We start from the raw sequence: 23,153 nt of genomic DNA, 5'->3' as shown, positions 1-23,153 counted from the left end.
TTGTCCTAGTTCTATCACTGAATGCTTTGTTCATTTTCAATCTCTTTAGGCTGGGTGTTGAAAACAAAGACATATTTCAGCAGAACTTCCCCTGTTTTCTTGTTAGGAAAATGTTATCATTTCAAGTCTGAAGGTAACTATAAGCTTATTCTAAGCTGGTTTTATAACGATGTCTGTTTGGTAAGCTCATAGTTGTTACGGCTAATATTGATCATGCTGAAGACCTCAGCCAATCTATAATAGCGTATGTGGGAATATCCTCTTATTTTTCTCTAAGAGAATGTCATGCAGTAATTCAAAGTTGAGTGTAACAATGGCAGTCTCCTTAATGCTGGCAGAATTTTCCTTTCTAACATCCTTAGGTACTGTGGTAATTAGGCTGCTTGGAGCTCCCTTACAAGACTGATATCACTTGCTTTCTTTTGATGCTGGATTCACTAAGATTTGCTGCAGCTACTACAAGAAATAAACCATCTAAGATGACTCTTAAAAAGAGTTGTTCAGAAGAGACCTCATTACTATCTTAAGAAAAGCACATTAAGCAAGCAAAAGGCTTTCTGCATATCCTGTTGGACAGCTGTTACTTTACAGAGATAGGGTGGTGGTCGCCAGGTAGTTGAAGATAACACTATAGAATCAGTGTTATATAAGAGGTGTTTAGATAATTTAGTTGCTGTTTAAAACCAGCAGTTATAAAGAATCCCTTTTTTTGTTTTGAACTTTACTTTTTGTGAAGTCCTAAGGGTTTTATTCAGAAACAACTTTTTCCGATTTTGTGCCTATGGGAAAATTCTTCATCAAATAAAGCCCTAAATATTTTAAAGATTTTGACATCTTTGTTTAGCAACCTTCTCACCACTAAGGAGTTTTTGCATTAAGCATTTTGTTACATCTGGCCATAAGTGAATTAGGTACTGCGGTACTAGCCCTTATCAGAAACCCTTGTCATCGTGCTGACATGTGTAAAGTTGGACTGTGACTTAAACAAATATAGTAGATGTAGAAATTTAAAAAACTGATAATCATGGTCATTAAAAACAAGGACTTGGATGCATATTGGATAAGTAACATTTTGAAGAATTCTAAAATGTATTTATAAAATATCAAAATATGACATAACTAAACTTATAAGAAGCTAGTATTAAGTGCAAAGGAGATCCAGTTCCATGGTCCTTTCACCATGATACACATGTGGCAGCTTTAGACAAGAAATCGTTTCTACAGTCTGAGGGATGTACATAAAAAAAAAAAAGATGCACATTACAAAAAAAAAAAAAATCTAATAAACTACAAACCACACTAACATTTTCCAGCCTTTAATTCACTGAAGAAAATTACTTTGGTATGTCATTGGTTTAGGAAAGTTAAGTTTTGACACACAATTCTCAGAATCCTGTAAATGTTCACTTATGATCTGAGTGTAGAACTGAAAAAAACCCTACTGCACATGCATTCTGACGGGGACCAGGGCTCTGTCACTTGCATACGGCATGTCAGTTCCATTGAATTGCAAGGACCACTGGCATGGCCCACGGCTGTTTGGCCTGCTTACTTTCCTCAGAGGGAATGGAATTGAGGCCTCAGAAGGCTGTCACTGAAAGTCTATCAAGCTTCAAGTCACGTGCGTTGCAGTTGCTCTTTACAGAGCAGTGTTCGGTACTCAGGTCTGTTTATTGATTGAGGCTTGACAATAATTGTGAATTTCAAAGGTTTCAGAGTAGTGAGAACTAAATGACTTTAGGAGCAAGAGGATTCATTTCAGAAAGGGGAGGAAAAAAAGAGCAAGAAGTGGTCATTGATACTTTGAAGGACCCACTTGGGAACTACTGCTCTAAGTGGGAGCAGAGGATTGAGCTTGTTTCTCTCTCAGCTGACACCTGTTAGCTGGGTCTTCTCAAGCAGCATTTCATTGATAGCTGGGGGCAGGAGTGGAGGAAGACCTGAATACTGTAAAAATAAAATAAAATTCTGTGCCCTGCTAATGTTACTTCAATCACAGTTTAAAATAGTTTCAGCAATTCTTAGACCCCACATTAGCAAGAATTGTCCTGCTCAAGGCCATAAGTAAGAAGTAGTAGTGCTTTAAATTGTGATTTTAAAATACTAAGCTTATTTATGCATTATCTTGGCATAAATGTCCAAGGATTTGGTTTCTTCAGCTAAGGTGCTAGCAATTGTGGATAGATCGTTTTCTAGATACTTCTCTCTCTAAATGAAAATTAACAGGAAATGACAGTAATTTGTGACTCTCTCAATTCTCTTACAGAACCAAGTGAACCTTCTATAGACTGGCCAGAATTTAATTTGTTAGATTATGAAGTTATTTCAGGAAATGTGGAAGAGTTCCGCAAGGATTTCATTTCTAGAATATGGCTGACCTATAGAGAAGAGTTTCCTCAGATAGCGGGGTCAACCTGGACAACAGATTGCGGATGGGGCTGCACATTGAGGACTGGTCAGATGTTGCTGGCTCAGGGCTTAGTACTTCATCTGCTGGGTAGAGGTAGGTTTTTGCAATTGGAAGTAATAAATATTGGGTTAGCATTTTGGTTTTCTGATGACCTTTTTACTGTAAATTCAAATCCACTTATTTCTGAATGGGCCTTGTTCTTTTTGGATGCCCTTGCAGCAGATCAGATGACCAAATGAAATAATTGCACAAGTGCATGCATCCTCTTTATATGTAAACCTGTAGAGATTTAACCAGACCCTTCATATTGCTAAAAAGAGGCATTTGTGGTGATGTAAACAGAATACGTGGTTTATAAATCCCGTGTTTTTGCCAGCATGTATTAGCAGAGCACGACTGTGGCAAGAGAAATACATGTGCTTAGCAGGGCGTACATTTGTTTTGAAATGGAATATTTTTAATAACATTTAGTTTTCATTCTTTTTTTAAAAAGATGAAAATGTTACTTGTTTTTTTTTTAAATTGCAGCTGACAAAAATTTCTCTCCTGGGCCCCCTACTCCGATTTTCCCCTCACACCTCTCTGAACCCACTTGCTATATTTTTCTCTATGTGGCAGGAGCAGTCTCCAGTCTCTCCTGCCTTATTTATTTATTAGCTTTTATATATCGACATTCGTGGGTACATCATGCCGGTTTACAATATAACTGAAGGAGGAAGTTACAAAAAACCAGCGTGGGGGGAGAGGGAGCAGATAGGCAGAGAGAAGGGGCGAGAGATGAGAGGGAAAAACAGGAAGAGGAGAAAAGGAACAGTACCTGATGGGAAAACAGAAGAACATAAGTAGCATTGCAAATTATACACTCGGTAAGGGACTGTGGATAACCTTATATAAATTATACACTCCAAAAAGTATTATATACAATAATATATATAATATATATATAATATTATGTTATATACAATAATAAAAAGTAGTATAAACAGTAATATACATTATCTTTAACTAGTATATACATGAGACACTATATATGACATTACAAATTATGCATTCAGAAAGGCAACTATATATAGACTAGCAGGTTTGCTATAGGGAAAAGTAAGGTTTAAAGGATAGCGGAGGGGGTAAATAAAAGGGGTATAAAAGGGTTACTATAGGGAAAAAGGGAAGGGTATAAGGACAGGGAAAGGGGTATAAATGGGGGTAAATAAGGAGGTGAAGAGAAATGGGAGAGAAAACAGAATATAATTAAAGGAATAAAGGAGAAGGCTATGAGTACATTAATGACAAGGGCTCTTTCTCTGAAGGAGTAGAGGGAGCAGGGGGACTACTTAGGATCCGAGTCAGGGTAGGCCATTTTAAAGAGCCATGTTTTAACCCCTGTTTTGAATTTCCGAATGCATGGTTCTAGTCGGAGCTCAAGTGGCATAGTGTTCCAGAGGGAGGGGCCTGCAATGGATAGGGCTCTTTCTCTGGTGGAGGTGTGGTGAGCACATTTAAGGGAAGGGGTGTAGAGGGTTCCTGAAAGTGCAGTTCTAATAGGACGATTGGAGGAGCGGAATTGAAGAGCATCCTCAAGCCAGGAGTGATTGTGGTTGTGCTGGTGATATGCTTAGAAATAGCACCAGCAGACTGTTAATTTATTCTGTACAAAATAGCACCCACCAGGTCCAGACCCAGGCCTGTGCCATTTTGTATGGAAGACATTAACAATAGTGTTGGCCTCTCTCTGCTAGCCATTTCTAAGCATGCCGCCAGTGGGACAGGAGCAACACTCCTGCTCTGTGAAGTAACAGGAGAGGCCTAGGAGGGACTTTTTTTTTTTTTTCCTTCTCTGGAGCCTGCCATTTTTTTCCCCTTTTTTTTATTAATGTAGTTTGTTTTTGTTTTAAAGAAACAAACTGCAAATGAAATATTGAAAAAAATGAGGGTGAAAAACTAACAAAATGAAAAGTGCTTAGTTTGACCTAGGAAGTAGATAGAACATATTTGACCATGTCAAATAGTATAATTACTGGACTGTGTAGCATCTGTCCAGTTAAAGGACATCTTTAGCAAAATGATACTGTGTTCTCGTTTCTTCCTCTCCCAGAGGTTTGGGCTCTGATCTTTTTATGGGCAAATGCAAATGTCTAGCTTAAATAGTAAGGCTTAATGTTCATATAAGGAGGACTTTTTTTTATCTGCATTGTTTATATGGCATTTTTCTGATGTATACACCACAAAGATCTTGTAAGACTGTGATATTGTATACTTTTTGTGATAGATTTCTTTAAAAAATTGAAAGTATAAAGAAATGTGGTTGAGTATTTTTGTGTGTTTTATTTCTAAACTATGTAAAAATTTCATGTTTTGTTTGCCCTGCTGCTTTAATAATATCCTTTTTCTCATCTCTTAACAGTCTTCTCCTAGTAGCACCTGTGCAAACCAGTTGGCCATAGACAAATGTTGTTTTTTGTTTAATGTCTTCTGTTTTTCCATCGATAAGCAAGCTGAAGTAGCCATTACACATGGGTGACCTCATCTGGCGGCACTGGATGGTCTTGTGTCTCCAAGCTAGTAGACCTTTGAGCTCTTCTGAGCATATGCGGGAGTTTCCGTGCATGTGTTGCATCATGAATCTCTTCAGTCATTTTGTGTCCAGGCACAGATGTGAACTCTCCTATATTTTTCTGTAAAAATCCTTATATCAGGGCTTTCCAAACCTATCCTGGGGACCCTGCAGCCAGTTGGGTTTTCAGGATATCCGCAATGAATATGCATGAGATAAATTTGCATATCATGGAGACTCAGTTTATGCAAATTAATATGCATAGTCATTGTGGATGTCCTGAAAACCAGAAGCAGGTTTGAGAAGCCCTGCCTTATAACCTCCTCAGTTAGGTATTTTTACTTCAGTTTTCTTCCTATCAAGTTGCCTCACTGCTTCTGCAGCCCTACCAGCACTTTTCAATGCTACTGAGATAAAAAAAAACCCCAAAACAAAGTATAATGGCAAAGTATGGCCTCTTCCACCATATCCGGTCAGAAGAAGAAATCAACTGTGGTTTCAAAAATTGTATCTGTGGAAAAATGTCCCTCACTGGCCACAATTTGTTACTGATGCCTGGGCTCAAAACATGACCCGAAGAACTGCTATGCCTGTAGATTGATGTCCTGGTGCTTACAGAGGTCAAGGAGCCTTGTATCGAGGAACTGCATAAATCTCTCCGGAGTTCCATTAGGTCCTTGTCCCTCAGGGCAACCTCATCTGTCTCATTGGGAAAGGAGTTGTTGAGCAGGAGCTCCTCAAAAACTTCCTTGTCCACTCAAGCTAAAGCTGTGGGGTCAAGTTCCACCAGCAGCCCTGCATCAGACAAAGCGGTATCAATCATGAGAACCATCACAGTCTGCGTCGAAGAAGCATAAATATTCTTAGAGGGGTACATTGACACAGCCATCACTGGTGCAGTTGGCGCAATCAGCATCGGCGATGCACAGTGCATCGACTCTCCTAACTGCATCTTCCACCAATGCTGTCGACACACAATGCACCAATGAGCTCGATGCATGATTCACTGAAACGCTAAACGCATGTCCATTTGATGCACCAACACATCTGCCACACAGTCACAAGGTGCTCAGGCTTTTATATCACAAAATCCTGCAATGCAAAGTGCAATGTCCCACAGCACAACTCTAGTGTAACTTATGCAGTATCATGACCTGCACCGGATTTATTGATGCACGTCTCTAAAGACCCATCAAAGCATACCAAAGCATCCAAGGAGTCCAAATACTACCCCATCAAGCATCCACCTCAGACTTTGATTTATCGAGCTCCTTTACCAACACAGTTCTAGATCTGTGGGAGAAATGGTCAAGTTACCCTTGCTGCCGCCAATAACCAGAACACTTATTCCTAGATTAATAGTGGAATGACCTGCCCTGGAGACTGCAGAACCAGTTACTTCTATAGTACCACTAACTTTTAACAGCCCACCTGTCTTCATGCAGAAGCCTATCCTGCTCTCTGAAAAGGATATCCCACCACCTCTGCCAGGCTAGAGGACTAATCAGTTACTTGACCAAATCACAGGCTTGATGAGGAGGTTCTTTACTACTTTGATCAGAGACAGAAGGAATGTTCCAGCCTCTCCATTCTACTGTTGCTATGGCAATACCACAGACTGGACCCCAATGTCACCTATAGGGATGAACTCATCAGAATCCTTGCTCAGGGGTTCTTCATCGTCCTTTGCAGCAAATTCTAGCAGGTTGGAGGTAGTCAATCGGAAGCTCTTCCCAGTTCACCCTCTTTGTCACTGGAGGCCTGGGTAAGTGACCCACTACTTTTAGGCTTGGTTGAAGACTACTGGCATACCCTCCAAACCCCCTTCAGATCCTCCAGACCACACCTTACCACCAGAAGATCATACCTAGTCTAAAATTGTGGAAAAGAGCGTACATGTCCACAAAACCCCTGCTCAAAGCTACTTCACCTTCTTCAAATAATGGACACTCCAGCCAATCCAGTGGCCCTTCTAGTTCACAACAAACTTGATGTTTTACAGATGAGAACATGGAGAAACTCCTATTTTGGTCACTCCTACAGCTAGAACATTAGACCTCAAATTCAGAATCCAGTATTCACCAGGCTTTGTTGTCGACTAGTTGCCTCGCTAGTCCGTAGTAGTTGAATCTGCTATGAAAAGTGCGAAGAAGATATGGGTTCACTCAGTCTCCTCCTGCTAAATAACTTCAATAAGAAAATTTTTCAAAGTGCAATACTATCTGCTCGCATTCCATCCACCAATTCTACATGGTGCAGTACGTTCATGACTGCCATGGAGCAAGGCAGTTAATATCCACAACCGCTGCTCGATGCGGAAGAGGGCATCCGCCATCTACTCCAATCAGTATACAAATCCTTTGATTCAGTTTCACGTACTTTCTCCGCCTCTATTGGGGCTAGACTTAATGGCATAGCTTTGAGGAAGTTGCACCCGCGAGGATGTCCGCGAAAAACTGGTGGCCCCTACTTAGAGGACAACCTTTTCAGTGAAAAGCACTGTGATATGATTACTCAAATTAAGAACCATAATGTGGCATTGTAGTCACTCTTGATGGCTCCTGAACAGCCCTTCATAGCGCGACGTCATTTCTAGCCATATAAATTATCATACCTCCATAGAAGGCCTTAACCAATCTTTTCACTAGTACTGTCTACTGCTCCATCCAGCACAGTGTCGAGCCACTTCTGGCCAGGCCTTGACAAAGAGAACACAATCGACTGAAATCTACACAACATGCCTAGTTTTTGATCCATCCAAACAATCTGTTTCCAGCTCTTGCAGTAGGCGGAAGAATCCAACATTTAGTGGAAGAGTGGCGTCAGATCACCTGTCTTCTCCAAATTGTTCAGTATGGGTACTTGTTGCATTTCTCTTGGCCTCCATCCCTTTCCCATTGTTCAGTGCTCCATTCAGATCCATCTCATTTACCACAGGTTTGACTGGAAGTCTAATTGCTTCTTCAACAACTAGTGATCAAGCTAATCCCAGCATCTTAGCATGTACTGGGTTTCTAGTTCCAATACTGCCATATTACCAAGAAAATGGGGAAACTATGGCCCATTCTCGATTTGAGATGCCTGAACAAACACAATTGTTCTGAGAAAGAAAAGCAAAATAAACTCCTGCAGCATGATATTGCCTTATATACAGAAGGACAATTGGATGTGTGCCTTGGATCTAAAGGATGCATAAGCTCATATACCCATCCATTCTTTGCATTGGCACTACTTCCTCTTCCAGGTGGATACTTCCCACTAGCAGTACAGAATACTCCCGTTTGGTGTCTCATCAACCCTGAGGGTCTTTACAAAATCCTCATAATAGTGGCAGCTCATCTCCATCACCAGGAAATACAAGTCTTCCCGTACCTGGATAATTGGTTTATCACAGCAAATTCAAGGGACAAAGTCTTGCATTCTCTGAGCTCAGTCATAGCTCTTCTACAGTGCTTAGGTTTTCTGATCAACTTTGAGAAATCAAGTATGGAACCCACTCAGATTCAAATTCATCGGGCTTGCATAAACTCAATAGAGGAAAGAGCATTCCTGCCTCCCGACCAAGCTAGCACCATGACATTGCTCATCTGAAACCTCTTCTCGTCTCCATGCTTGTCTGCAAGGTGGCTCCTAGTAGTTCTTGGTCATATGGCAGTGCCCTGACCTGCTTTCACATTCGCTACCTCCAGTAGCATCTACTAACTCAACTGCTGTCATCTCTTCAGTGCAGATCACAGCAACTGTGAAACAAGAGTTACAGTGGTGGCTACATCCATGACTTCTGAAGGAAGAAGCCTCTCTTTGCTTCCTCCCCGACCAAGTATTTCTAGCAATGGATGCCTTCAGCAAAGGGTGGGGAGTGCATGTCAGAACCCTTCAAACACAAGGCCTCTGGACTCTTCGAGAGCTGCTATCAAATGAGTTGAGAGAAATTAGATATGCTTTATCAACTTTTTTACGCATCTCCTTCAAGATTGCCATGTTTATATCAAGCAAGGAGGAAAAGGGATCATGGCTTCTCTGCCAGGAAGCCCTAAAAATGTGGCATCGGACAGAGAGAAATCTAACTTCTTTACAGGCCACCTATCTGCTGGACATATCCAACAATCTGTTGGATTGACTTGGTACAGTGTTTCAACCATTTGTGTGGTCTCTATAGTAAACAGTGGCTGACAAACTCTTCAGCTTATGGGGTTCTACTATCGGTGGACCTGTTCTCATCATAACAGAACCTAAAACTAAATCAATTTTGCTTAATTCTACCAAGTGATTGCAGGCTGGTTCAAGACGCTTTCCTCCTTGATTTGGGGACACAGCCTCATGTATGCTTTTCCAGCATTACCGCTTATTGCCAGAACAGTGCAGAAAGTTCTTCAGGACCACACCTCTTTAATCCTCATAGTCTTGGCATAGTCCAGATAGATCTGTTATGCATATCTCGTACAACTTGCCAGCAGTCTTCCTACACATCTGAGAACAGACCCTGCGCTGTTGACACAGGAAGACAGGACATTGTAGCATCTCAGCCTTTCAGCCCTCAACCTCACAGCTTGAATGTTGAGTGCTCAGTGATTGAGAATCTTCACTTGCCTACAGAAATTGTGGACATACTAGACTTCTCTAGAAAACCTTCCACTAGGAAAAATTATGCCTTTACATGGCACTGGTTTTCCAATTGGTGTCATCAAAACGCTTTGGATCCTTTTTGCTACGAGCCTAAGCATCTGCTGAAAAACTTGCTCCACCTTTCTGATTGAGGCCTCATCACATCTTCCATACAAGTGCACTTCGGCACTATAGCGGCTTACCATACTCATGAAACCCTTCCAGTATAAAGCCACCTCTTCCATGGGTCTGAATGTAGTCTTTTTCCCAACTAATGAAGCCTCATTTTGAGCCACTGAAGTTGGCTTCTCTAAAGTATTTGACATGGAAGGTTGTGTTCCTCATTGCAGTGACTACAGCTAGGAGACTCTGTGAACTCCAAGCTCTCCATTATCCTCCGTACATGTAGTTCTACCACAACAGAGTAGTTCTCTGTACTTTCCTGGTTTCTCTCAAAGGTTGTCTCTGCTTTCCATAATTAGTCAGTCCATCATATTACCTACCTTCTTTCATAAGCTCCACGTGCATGAAGGCGAAAAAGCCCTACATACTCTTTACTGCAAAAGAGCCTTAGCGTATTACAAGAAATGAACTCTGCCATATCGATAAAACTCCCAATTGTTTGTCTCATATGATCCCAATCAACCAGGAATAGCAGTTGCCAAGCATACCATGTATAACTGGCTGTTTGATTTGCAGGACTGCAAATCAGACTTTGTGAAGGCTCAAGTGAGAGCCATGGCTTCTTACATTGCACATCTTCAAGAAGTACCTATTGAAGATATCTGCAAAGCTGCAACTCGGTGTTACGTTCATACTTTTACATACCACTGTTATCTTGATAACCTCTCAAAGGCTGACAGTAAATCTGGACATGCAGTTTTGCAAAGTCTGGCCTTGATATAGTTCGCTCTCCATAGTGAGAGCTGGGTTGCTTGCTAAATAAACGCTCTGTTGCATCTCTCAGGGTGGGAGTCCCCACATGTAACCGCTAATTCAGCCTGCTTATCAATAGAAAAGTTTGCTTACTGTAAATGGTGCTTTCCATAGATAACAAGATGAATTAGTCATGGAATATCTACCCACCTCCCTGGAGATTAGACTACATAGCTTGATTAAGTCTGGTATAGGCTGGGGAGAAGCATGAGACACCGCCTTCAAGGGAGCTCTGTACCACTCAAAGCTCTACTAGCATGGAGAGATGAGTCCATTCGGTTCCACCTGAGGAGGCCACCCACGTGTAATGACTAATTCATCTTGCTATGTATGGAAAATACCATTTATGGTAAGCAAACTTGCTTTCTGATGGGATGAGAAAAATAAAAACAGTGTTGTATCATAAAACTGAAATCACATGCTGGTGGAAATAGTGGAGTGGAGCTTCAGGTGATGTGATAGAAGCCTTTATAATGATAAAGCTGTATTTGAAGGCTTGATAAATGATTTCAAGAGGTTTGTTCTGTTAGTTTACACAAGAATGATGCACAGATTTCAGGTTTTGAATTAGATTTTTTTTTTTTATAGTCTCGGTGGGTTTACATAGTTTCACTGAATACTGTTTACTTAGTAATTTAAAAAATATGAACATTTTCAGAACACTTTCAGAAACTATATTCTTTTGAACTTCTACTGTAGCCTGGATTTGGCCGGATGCACCGCAGGCTGACAGCTCAGAATCGGATTCGTGGACAGCGCATACGGCAAGAAAGCTTGCCGCTTCGTTTGAAGCATCACTAACAGGGGAGAGGGAGCTCAAGGTCGTACCAGCCCATAAAAAACCGGCACAGAAGAGAAATTGTGTGGACGATGAAACTGCTAATGAAGTTTATCACAGAAAAATTATCTCGTGGTTTGCTGATGGCCCACTGGCCCCCTTTGGCTTACATCGGCTAACAGAGCTGGGGAAGAACTGCGGGAAAATGGCTGGAGACTGGTATGGTCCAGCTGTTGTTGCTCATCTTTTGAGGTAATAATCCAAACTGTGCCCCATTAGGATGACGTTTGTACTTTCAAGGGAAAAAACACTTCAGTTTGCATGAGTTTTCTACCCGGTAGTCATATCAGATTTAACAGCACATTTTTTTGGCATATACATGGGTTTTATTGAGCACATGCCATAATTTTGTTTCGTTTCCTCCCCTTTTTTTTGGGGGGTGGATGATGAGAGGACACTTGAGAGAAATTGAGAGTTCTCTTCACTACCATACAGAGAGGTCTGGAGGTTACTTTTAAACCAGGCTGAATTTAATGAAATACCTTAAAAACTAACAACTCTTACAACCTTATGCATAACATTATAGAAAATTTTTATACTGTGACCTGAGGGCTGTAATGTACTGATAGTATAATGAAATGTCAAAGCTAAAATTGATGTTTTCAGTATTTCTTAGCATACCTCCAATTTTTGAGAAACTAAATGTATGGGACTATTTAATATTATAATTACATCATGGTAATAGTAAAGGGGGAGAAGTAATTTTATGTGCTATTTACAGAGATACTACTGATTTTTATTTTTTTCTGTCTTTTCTTTTTGGTGTGTCAGTATGACAATACAATAGAATAATTTGTCACCGAAATACAATAGTCCAAAGTTCACATGCAGATCTATTTTACATTTTTGTGTGGTAAGGGCAATAAATTACTTAGATGATGCATGTAACTTTACTGGTCTTAAATGAAACTTAAATAGAAACATAAAAATTGATGGCAGATAAGGAAAATGGGTTTGACATTTATCTACTGCATATCCAGCTTAATCCAATGCTTTGCCCCTGCTTTCCTAGCAATCTTCTAGGCTCCTAGATTCTAGCAATATCTTGGGAATTGCTGCAAAATTGTCCTCTTACCATACAGCAGTAAACTGGATGCCTGCTCTCTCCTTGCCCCCTGTCTTCATGCTCACCACACTGGCCATTTCTTCTATCACCGATCTTCCTTCCTGTACTACTTCTGGCTCTTTCTGCCAATGGTGGTCATTAGTGCTACTCTTCTGCTCTTGGCAGTATGATGCCAGTTGGCAAGAGGACAATTTTGCAGCAATTCCCAAGATATTGCTAGAATCTAGGAGCCTATATATAATCACATCACAACTTGAGTAAGTGTTTTGACCTTTGCATCACTCAATATACTACAAACTAGGAAAATGATATGTCACATTGTCTGGAAACACACACTCTAGGAGTAGTTGCTAATGAATCATTATCACTTTAAAAGCACCTATCAAATAGGGATGGTCACCAATAACTTGGATGATGGCATAGAGAATACACTTCATGGGGAATACCAAGTTGGGAGCAATTGTAAGTACTTGTTCAAAATGTGGTACTCCTATTAATATATTGTAAATTGGTGGTAGGATTGTTTAAGAGTACTAAATTACTATAAAACAAATATACTGGAATGTATTAACAGCATCATGTATGGCAAGCAAAATAATTGTCCCACGCTTTTGGCGTACTGTGTCTAGTTTTGAGACCAGCATTACAAGAAAGATGTGGAGATTTTGAATAACGTTGAGTACAACAATAAAAATAGCATGATCAATGTGGGAAAAGGTTGATGGATTTGGGATTGTTCCATCTAGAGAAGAGAAGCTCATTGGGGCTAAGTCAAGAAGAAATGGGCTTAAATTGAACCTGGGAAGATTTGGTACAGATTTAAGAAATCTGTAAGACGAAACTTGTGTCAAAAGCAGAAAGACGTTTTCCTGTTTCTTAAATTTTAATCCTTGGACAAAATTCACAGTGGTTTTTGCTGAATCCTCCCCCTCCCCCCACCTCTCAAACTTGGTGGATCCTATGATTTTCTTGATTCAGTATGCCACCATCCTCTGTAAGTAGTGATCCCATCAAGATCAGGCCAACTGTATTTCCAGCCCCTTCCTTGTTCCATCTTTTGTGGAGAAAAGCCTACATATTGTTCTCGAGTCTGCTGGAGCCACTCCTGTCTCTAGTGAATGACTTTTGTTGTTTGCACTTCTTCAGACTTCCAGTGTTTAGCTTGTTTAGCTTTCCTGTCTGCCTAACACAATTGCTGGGTTTACCTTCAGTTGTACCAGTTCCACTCAGATGCTATCTTCCAACGAGCCGATTCAGTAAATGCGCGGGAGAGCCAGCCCTCTGAGGTGAGCACCCACTCTCCCGACGCGCGCCCAGGCCACTCTACTGGGCGTGCGATTCTGTATGCAAATGAGGGCCCGCTGTAAAAAGGCACTAGGGACACTAACGCATCCCTAGTGCCTCCTTATTGGCAGAAGCAGCGGCTGTCAGCGGGTTTGACAGCCGACGCTTAATTTTACCGGCGTCTGTTGTCGAACCCTCTGACAGCCAGGGGTTCAGAAAACGAACGCTGGCAAAATTGAGCATCCTTTTCCAACCCGTGGGCTGCGGGCAGATTTTTTTTTTAATTTTTGGGGCCTCTGACTTAATATCGCACCGTACTGAATCGGCCTGACAAATAGGCTGGGGTTCACCTCCCTCTGGTTTCTGCTTCTCTCATTTGTTTCCTTTCCTTCTGTGAGTAGTTAATATAAGTATTTAAGTATTTCTGCTTTTACCTGATGCCCCTGCGCACGCACACACACACACACTCCTTGCCTTGACTCTTAGTCCCATTCTTTCATTTTCTCCTTTTGCTGATGTACAGTATCTAAACCAGTTTTGACTCCTTATCCAGTTTACTGCCTCAGGTATTTTCTCTCCTTTGCCTTTTCTAGGAACAGTTTGTCATTGTTTTCCTTATGTGATCTCTTGTACCTTCCGAATGTTCCTTTTTAAAAACCACGAAATCCATATTGAGGAGCGTGGCCAGCAGAAAGTTACCTGGGTAATGTCAGCAAGGATGTTCTGCAGAACTTAACTAATTAGGTCTTCCACTGATAGCTTTAAGGACTGTGATTAGCCCAATCAGGCTTACCCACCTAAATTTATCCAGATAGTACTAAGTATCAGCAGTACCTACATAAATCTAGGCCACATCCCTGGCATGCCCCCTGTCCTGGCTTATTTTAACCTGGGTAACAAAATTACCCACACCTGTCGGAGGGGTGGGAAACTGAAATCTTGGGGCTTATCCAGGTCTGTATTGACCTGTAAATGAATCATTTTGTTTACTTCCCTAATGTAAATGCTACAACATTTTGGTTCTACCTGTTCCATCAAGATTGTCTTCTCCGAAGCCCTCTAAGGTAATGCCTTATATGATTTAAGTTACATGGCTGAAGACCAGAACCCTTGTCTTATGCCCTTGCTCTGCCGAATTGCACAGTCCATTGATCACTGGATTTCAGGTGGCCACCCACTGTAACATGAGCAACATTTAACTGTTTACCAAGTCCAATATGATCGGTACTCCCTGATGTCAGGATCCCTGTGGTCATACATGTAACATCCTCCATAATGTCAGATGATGTTACTTTGAAAAAAAGAGTACATTTAATTTAACGAAACATTTAAAATGTGCAAATGTAATCATTCTCTCGATTTATGGTGTAAAATTTAAAGATTGTGTATTTTTTTTTTTTTGTAAGTTTGGCTTGGCAGTATTTTGATATGCCGAGCTCTGTACCAGATCATGTTTGAGTTACTTCCTAACAGGTAATCTGTGCCTGTTTGAGTGTTTTGTGTTTCACATTTTCTTAACCCTGTGGATCAGGCAGAAATACTGAGCCAGCGAAATAGCTTGATACGCACAGCAGGCAAAAGTGTACAGTTGGGCCATGTAGAGCTGTCTATAACAGAAAATGTGGAGATACTGTGGCAGTTACTATAAAGTTCCAAATATATATATATATATATATATATATATATATATATATATATATAGGGAGATCATATTAAAATTACTCATCAAATTTCTAAAAATATTGTTTAACATTCAGACTAATTATTTAATATCAGATTGTTCCAATACAAAATACTTTTTATTAATCAGACTATATTTCTATGTTTTCAATACAAAATTTGTATATAATCAGTTACTAAACATATATTGTTACATAATCTTAAATCCATAGTATTACACTAATACAGAAGTTATAACATTTTATTCTTCAGATATCAAATCACTCATACAACACATCACCATACAACCACCACTCCAAACATCATTAAAATGATAAAAATCCCCCACTACTATTCTTATATCCCCACAATTGATTGAATTGTCTGAAAGTTTGGACTGATATCCCCTGAAGAAGCCTGTGGGGTGAAACAAGGGTCATTGTCTGGACACAAGGAGGGATATAATAAGGAATGAGAAGGAATATTATAACTTTGGGATAGAAGACCAATTGTGGGGATATAAGAATATTAGTGGGGGAGTTTTATTATTTTAATGATGTTTTTGAGTGCTGGTTGTATGGTGATGTGTGAATGTGGTGTGTGGTATGAGTAATTTGATATATAAAGAATAAAATGTTTATATGTAACAATATATTTGTTTAGTAACATATATTGATTATATAAAAATTTTGTATTGAAAACATAGTAATATAGACTGATTAATAATAAAGTATTTTGTATTGGAACAATTTGATATTAAATTAGTCTGAATGATAAAAAATATTTTTAGAAATTAGATGAGTAATTTTGATAATATTGATCTCCCCCTATATATATGTATTTGGATGTTGATATCACTTGAGGGGGGTATAGTATACTCTCTGTGTAGTTTACCTGATACAGTTACATAAAGTGCCATGATAACCGATTCACTAACACAACAGCAATTCTGACATTTAATTGCTGAGGGTTTCCATGTGTGTTTTTAGTACACACTATTTTCCTGCAACTTTGTTGACAAAATACATGATTTAAAGTTGGATTCACTGCTGATAATTTGAAGCCTGCTATATGTGAAGAGGAAGCACCTGAAATGTTTCTATTTATTTATTTGTCGAGTTTTATATACCGTCGTTCGGTTTCGCCATCACAACAGTTTTTACAAAGTTTCGATGTTTAACAGAGTGTTCAAAAAATTCATGTTATAGAAGGCGTTATAAACGTAGTTCAGTTGTCAAACTGTACAGTTATATTACTTCTCATCTGTTTCTAGAAAAGCAGTTGAAGAAACATTGGAACCTGAATTACAAGGAATAACTATCTATGTTGCTCAAGACTGTACAGGTAAACATAAAGTATTCATTTTTAAGTTGTTTACTGATCAGTATCTCATTGAGCCTGGACCACTCTATTCTAGAGCATCATATAGTGTCGGGCTGGAATCAGAAGTGTGTTTCTTCTATAGAAAAGAAACAGGAAGGAAATAATGTACTGTGTGTTCAAAGTTTATAGGTCGGCCTGCCTTTCATTTCTAAAATGTTTGATCTATATGTAAGTTACATTTATATTTTTTTTTTAATTGCCTGAGCCCCTGAAGGATGGTTCTGGGAGAGAGAAAGTTAAGAGCTGTATTAGCTCTAATAGAGGGCCTGTATTTTTTTTTGTTTGTTGCTGACCTGTAGAGCATTCTGTAGGAAGGAAATTTAAATATAAAAGGTGTGGACAAGGGAGAAATGTAAACAAGCAGTTGAGCTGAGCACTTCCTGTGCTTATTGCTTCTAACCTGGGAAAGGAATCAGTTTGGGGACAGATTGAAGGGAGACTTTGAGAGGACAAGAAGCATATCTGTTTAACTGCAGCTAGTGAGGGAAAAAAAGGTAATTTGTTTCTTTTTTGTCCGAGAGCAAAAGGAATTGTTTGACCAGAGAGAGACCTTTATTTCTTGGGAGACTAGGGTTGTATTCTAACCCAGTGGTATAGCTCTGTCAGAAAAAGAACCTTTGAAGAGCAGGGTAAGCAGAAGGAGAAAATTGTATGGAAGAAAATTTAATTGTTAGTTATCAGCAAAGATGTGTGGGGAAAATCAACTGCTGTAGTTAAGTTTGAGTGAAGTAAAGCTTGAATTGAATCTGTTTAATTGTGAATTGAGACAGTAGTCCAAAGGATTTATTCAATCTGAAGCTGTTAAAACCAGAAACTGTAAAAGCGGACTGGAACGTATTTTCAAATACCGGCTCTGCACGAGTGAGCTGCTGGTCTAAAGGGCACTTTTTGAGACCTGTACAATTTTTGGGGGGATTGGAAAGAAATGTCCTAATTAATACTTGGGAAGAAAAAAATTAAGGAAGATTTCTCTATTATCTAAAGATCTTTCCTGCTAGAGCTGCATAATAAGATTACCATACATATAATCAGAGACGGAAATGTAAATTTAAGTACTTGACAATATTTAGATTAGGGGAATCTTTTTTAAATAGTTTTTTAAATTAGCTAATGCATAACTCAGTCCAGTGGTACTAGCTAATGATAAGGCATGTACATAGATTCTGCCGGAAGATGACTCGCGCAAAGTGTAGATAGTCACTCTTCTTGACTTTGTTGAAGCTCAGGATAGCAGGGCTATATTTTTTACTGCAAGGAGCGCAGAACTGTGAGCTATATCTTGTTACAAAGACCGTACATTTCTGGCCAGCAACACAGAGCAGCACAGACAGAAATACACACAGTTATTGGTACACAGATTAAAGCATGAGAAAAGACTGTCAGAACTTTAGTTTCTTACCTCTTGAAGATAATTTATACTTACCTGAGTAAGAACTGAAACCTGCAAGAGACAGACGCACAGTGAAAATGTTTTGAGAAAAGCATCATATTCGTGGTTTAAGAAATTAGTACTCTGTGTTTAGTTTTTGAACTAAAACTTATCAGATATTTTTTTGGTTTGTGAATCCTTGTACCTGCAAAGTAAAAGAAAAAAAGAAAGTTATGTGAAGTTATTTGAAAAACCTGGAAAAAGAAAGTACCTTAATGGTGAAAGGGTAAATACTTACCTGTTGAATATTTCACTTGGAGTTGTTTAAAGGTGTTCCTAAAAAGTATTTAAAGAAAGTTTGCTTGTTACTAAAAGTTTCTTCATGTTCTTTTAAAAATAAATTCTATTGAATCTGAAGGTGAATTACCTATTGTATGTCAGAATTTCATCATGCATTGTTTTTTTTTCTGCAACCAAATCTTAGGGCACTCTTCTTCTCCCCTACCTCTGGGGAATCCACTGGCATTGGTAAAAGAACACGCCTCCTCTCTCTTGTGATTATGTGCGACTGCCATTGGAGGAAAAGTGAGGGAGAGAGGTTAATCACTTTGGTCTCGTAACAGTTCAAAAGCTCACGAAGACCTCTTGAAACTCAAGTGAAACTTTGACTACAGATCCACACCTTTTGAAACTGTAGTTATGTGTTTTATATTGAGCACTCAAAAGTGTTAAAAGATCCATTCTGCAAAATGTTCTGTGCGATGGTGTACACACAGACAAGTGTGCATTTTTTGTGTGTTCTACTTTTTTTTAATAACTATATCATATGAAAATGCTATAAATGGACTAAAGCATACTAAACCTTTGGCTATTTGATTTCCAGTTTACCACGCAGATGTCTTTGATAGACAGTGTTCCTCTTTGAGCTGTGAAAAAGACACCAAAGCAGTTATTATTTTAGTTCCTGTCAGACTTGGTGGGGAAAAAACCAACATGGAATATGTTGACTTTGTAAAGGTACGAGGTCATAATTCCTGTTTGTAAAATGTGGTATTTGTGTGTATGTGAAAAGACATTTAAAATGAAATGTCTTGATGATTATTGAATGCTACTGGAGACTTTTTGTTTTGGTCACAGATTTTTTACTGTAAAAATTGTTGCATTTTCTACCACACGGCTCTTAATATATCAAGGTAACCTAGGAATGACTATTCCGTCCTTCTTGTATCAAAACCAATGCCAATATCATAATATTATTTCTTTCTTTTGACAGGGAGACAGAGAAATGTAATTCTTAAAGCATAGAGCTCTGTCATCTTCTGTAGGACTGAATTTTAGTGTGATTGAGTAATATAGGGCAACTGCTTAAGCCTGCAGTTTTAAGGTGACACTTAATCCTCCTGTGACACTGCTGTTATATAGTAGATTTGGTAACAAACTATTTTCTTCTGCATACAGTTGAAAATAAAGTATGTTTTTACTCCAAACCTCAAAACATTTGCACACAAAAAAAAAAATATATATGAATACACTTTATCGTGCAGCCATGTGATGTCAACTCCTGCAGCCTTCATATGAGGTGATGATATACTGCTGCCACATTTAAAATGTTATAGATGTCACTCAGCCGATAAAGACATTTCTGGACTAAAGCCTGTCTGTCCCCCTTTTCCATAAAATCATCCAAGACAGTCCAGGGTGCTAAATGACTAGTTTTTGAACCAATAGTGTGGTGGAGTTTACTGGTTTTTTCCCCCTCTTTCAAATGATTGAAATTGCTTTCTTTCCTTTTGTGAATGAACACGTGTGTCAAAGGTGTTTGACACGTGTGAGCTTTAACATCATCAAGGCTTCAACTCATTACTTCATATACTTGGCTCTCAACTGCATGAGTTAAGGCACCAAGAACTACTAGTTAATGAGGGGACAGATTTAAAAGTGGAGCAGTAAGTTTCAAACCGGCATGTGGGCTCACTTTAGCATGCATCCAGATACACAGCCAATTCATAACTTGCACACAGGTCATAAAATCGCGTGGCCATGTGAACATGCACATCCAGTGTTAAGTGGGTGCGCGCAGATCCGATTCTGCTGCATAAGTCAGGGTATTTTATAATGGTTATGCGTCCACGCCATTGCCAGTTTCACCAATTCTTCCACCAGTTCGCCCAGTTAAGAGGCCAGGTCCTCCAAACCTCCCTGTTTTTGTAGCCTGCACTCAGTTACTCCAGACCCTTTAAACCCAACAGAAATGGCCTATTGGTTAATTTTTAAGTTGTATCTCCATAGCAGAAGTAAAGTTGCACGACGGTAGGCCAGGGTGCGTGCCGGGGCACATAAATATGCGCACATCACTTGGCCATAGCCTGAAACGACCATGCCTGCACCACACCCCTATTTGAAATCGAGAGACGTGTGCACAGCGGGAGATACGCATGTATTTGGGCGGCTTTTAAAATTCGGTGCGTGTGCATCTCCCGATCTTGGTGCGCACCAGGCTTTTAAAATTCACCTTTAAGGATTTCTGCACAGAGGTGAACAGGTTCCAGTTCAGTAGGATGTGGGAGAGAAGCTGAAATGGAAAGAGGGCTCTATTCAGGATATTGGATGTGGGGGCAGGAGATATATTAAAGCACAATATACAGGAAAAGTCAGAAATTGCCATAGATTATTCTATTTACATTTCTAGAACTTGGCTAAATCTGTTTATGCTTTTTAATGAGTTGAGGCTCGATGATAATGCTCACGTGTCCAATATCTTTGAGTGTGCGTTCACAAAGATCATAATTTTATGTCTTCATTTGAATGAGGGAAAAATTAGTAAACCTCAACACAACCTAACTAAAAAAAAAGTCTGTTTATGCTTTTTAGGCTGCCTAATTATAGTTAAAATTATATTTCAGATGACTCACAGCATAATGATGGTCTGCACCAAAAGGGATCCATATCCTTTACTCTATAGAGCTAGTGGTATCCCTAGCAAATATGCAAAATATACCTAAGTGCTTACAATTGTCGGAATTAATTCTGTCATTGTTTTATGTGTTCAGTTAAAAAGAAAATTACTTGTTAAGGAGTTTGTTGGTGCTGTTCCCAAACTGACATCAGTGTAGGTGAACTTAAAGTCCACTGAGAGAGAATTTAATAAAATGTATTGAACACAAAAAGAAAATTACTTCTTTTCTTTTTTTTTTTTTTTTTTACTTTGTGTGCATTGCATGTCTCCAACATTATACCATGTACTTTTCATATCAAACAGATCATTAAATTGATCTTTTTTAAAATTGTTATTCAAAACCATATTTTGTTTGACAGGATCCTCCTTTTTCCATCTTTTGATCATTATTTGTAATCTTGCATAAGAAGATAAGAAATTGCCATGCTGGGTCAGACCAAGGGTCCATCAAGCCCAGCATCCTGTTTCCAACAGAGGCCAAACCAGGCCACAAGAACCTAGCAATTACCCAAATACCAAGAAGATCCCATGCTATTGAATAGCAGTGGCTATTCCCTAAGTAAACTTGATTAATAACAGTTAATGGACTTCTCCTCTAAGAACTTATCCAAACCTTTTTTGAACCCAGCTACACTAACTGCAGTAACCACATCTTCTGGCAACAAATTCCAGTGTTTAATTGTGTGTTGAGTGAAAAAGAACTTTCTCTGATTAGTCTTAAATGTGCTACTTGCTAACTTCATGGAATGCCCTCTAGTCCTTCTATTATCCGAAAGAGTAAATAACCGATTCACATCAACTCGTTCAAGACCTCTCATGATCTTAAATACCTCTATCATATCCCCCCTCAGCTGTCTCTTCTCCAAACTGAACAGCCCTAACCTCTTCAGCCTTTCTTCATAGGGGAGCTGTTCCATCCTCTTTAACATTTTGATTGCCCTTCTCTGTACCTTCTCCATCGCAACTATATCTTCTTTGAGATGCGGCGACCAGAATTGTACACAATATTCAAGGTGTGGTCTCACCATGGAGCGATACAGAGGCATTATGACATTTTCCGTTTTATTAACCATTCCCTTCCTAATAATTCCTAATATTCTGTTTGCTTTTTTGACTGCTGCAGCACACTGAGCCAACAATTTTAAAGTATTATCCACTATGATGCCTAGATCTTTTTCCTGGGTAGTAGCTCCTAATATGGAACCTAACATCATGTAACTACAGCAAGGGTTATTTTTCCCTATATGCAACACCTTGCACTTCTCCACATTAGATTTCATCTGTCATTTGGATGCCCAATCTTCCAGTCTTGCAAGGTCCTCCTGTAATGTATCACAATCTGCTTGTGATTTAACTACTATGAATAATTTTGTATCGTCTGCAAATTTGATAACCTCACTCGTCGTATTCCTTTCCAGATCATTTATATATATATTGAAAAGCATCGGTCCAAGTACAGATCCCTGAGGCACTCCACTATTTACCCTTTTCCACTGAGAAAATTGACCATTTAATCCTACTCTCTGTTTCCTGTCTTTTAACCAGTTTGTAATCCACGAAAGGACATCGCCTCCTATCCCATGACTTTTTAGTTTTCTTAGAAGCCTCTCATGAGAGACTTTGTCAAACGCCTTCTGAAAATCCAAATTCACTACATCTACCGGTTCACCTTTATCCTCATGTTTATTAACCTCTTCAAAAAAATGAAGCAGATTTGTTAGGCAAGACTTCCCTTAGGTAAATCCATGTTGACTGTGTTCCATTAAACCATGTCTTTCTATATGCTCTAGGATTATGTTCCTTGTTATTAGTTGGATATAAGAGAATAGTGGAAAGACTCCACTCACCTCAGCATCTTATAGGGTTGCGAGCTGGCATTTTTCCAGGACAGACTGATCCAGTCCTGGTTTTACCCCTTTGGAGCTGCATTCCTGCTTTGCTTAGGGAAATCAGAAGTACAGGATTGGATAAAACAAGGACTGGATCTCCTGTAATGAAAAACTTAGTGCCAGTTAGCCACCCTCACATGTAGGATGCTTGGTTTTATCTCCATTTGTGCATGCATCGATTCATATTTGGTTGGTCATGCAAGTTAA

General features: G+C 39.3%; 1 protein-coding gene across 2 annotated transcripts in view; it reads left to right on the top strand.

Annotated features, from left to right (window-relative positions):
- ATG4C (autophagy related 4C cysteine peptidase) overlaps positions 1 to 23,153 on the top strand; it is an 80,221-nt gene that overhangs the window by 19,064 nt on the left and 38,004 nt on the right. For both annotated transcript variants that reach the window (XM_029617816.1, XM_029617814.1), the window contains exons 4-8: positions 50 to 133; positions 2,267 to 2,503; positions 11,202 to 11,532; positions 16,623 to 16,693; positions 18,985 to 19,118. In XM_029617816.1, coding sequence (XP_029473676.1) covers positions 50 to 133; positions 2,267 to 2,503; positions 11,202 to 11,532; positions 16,623 to 16,693; positions 18,985 to 19,118 — 857 coding nt within the window. The remainder of the gene's footprint in view (positions 1 to 49; positions 134 to 2,266; positions 2,504 to 11,201; positions 11,533 to 16,622; positions 16,694 to 18,984; positions 19,119 to 23,153) is intronic.

This window comes from Rhinatrema bivittatum, chromosome 10 (genome assembly GCF_901001135.1).
Source record: "Rhinatrema bivittatum chromosome 10, aRhiBiv1.1, whole genome shotgun sequence".
Classification (NCBI taxonomy): domain Eukaryota; kingdom Metazoa; phylum Chordata; class Amphibia; order Gymnophiona; family Rhinatrematidae; genus Rhinatrema; species Rhinatrema bivittatum.
This window is presented reverse-complemented; position numbering and strand designations above follow the sequence as displayed.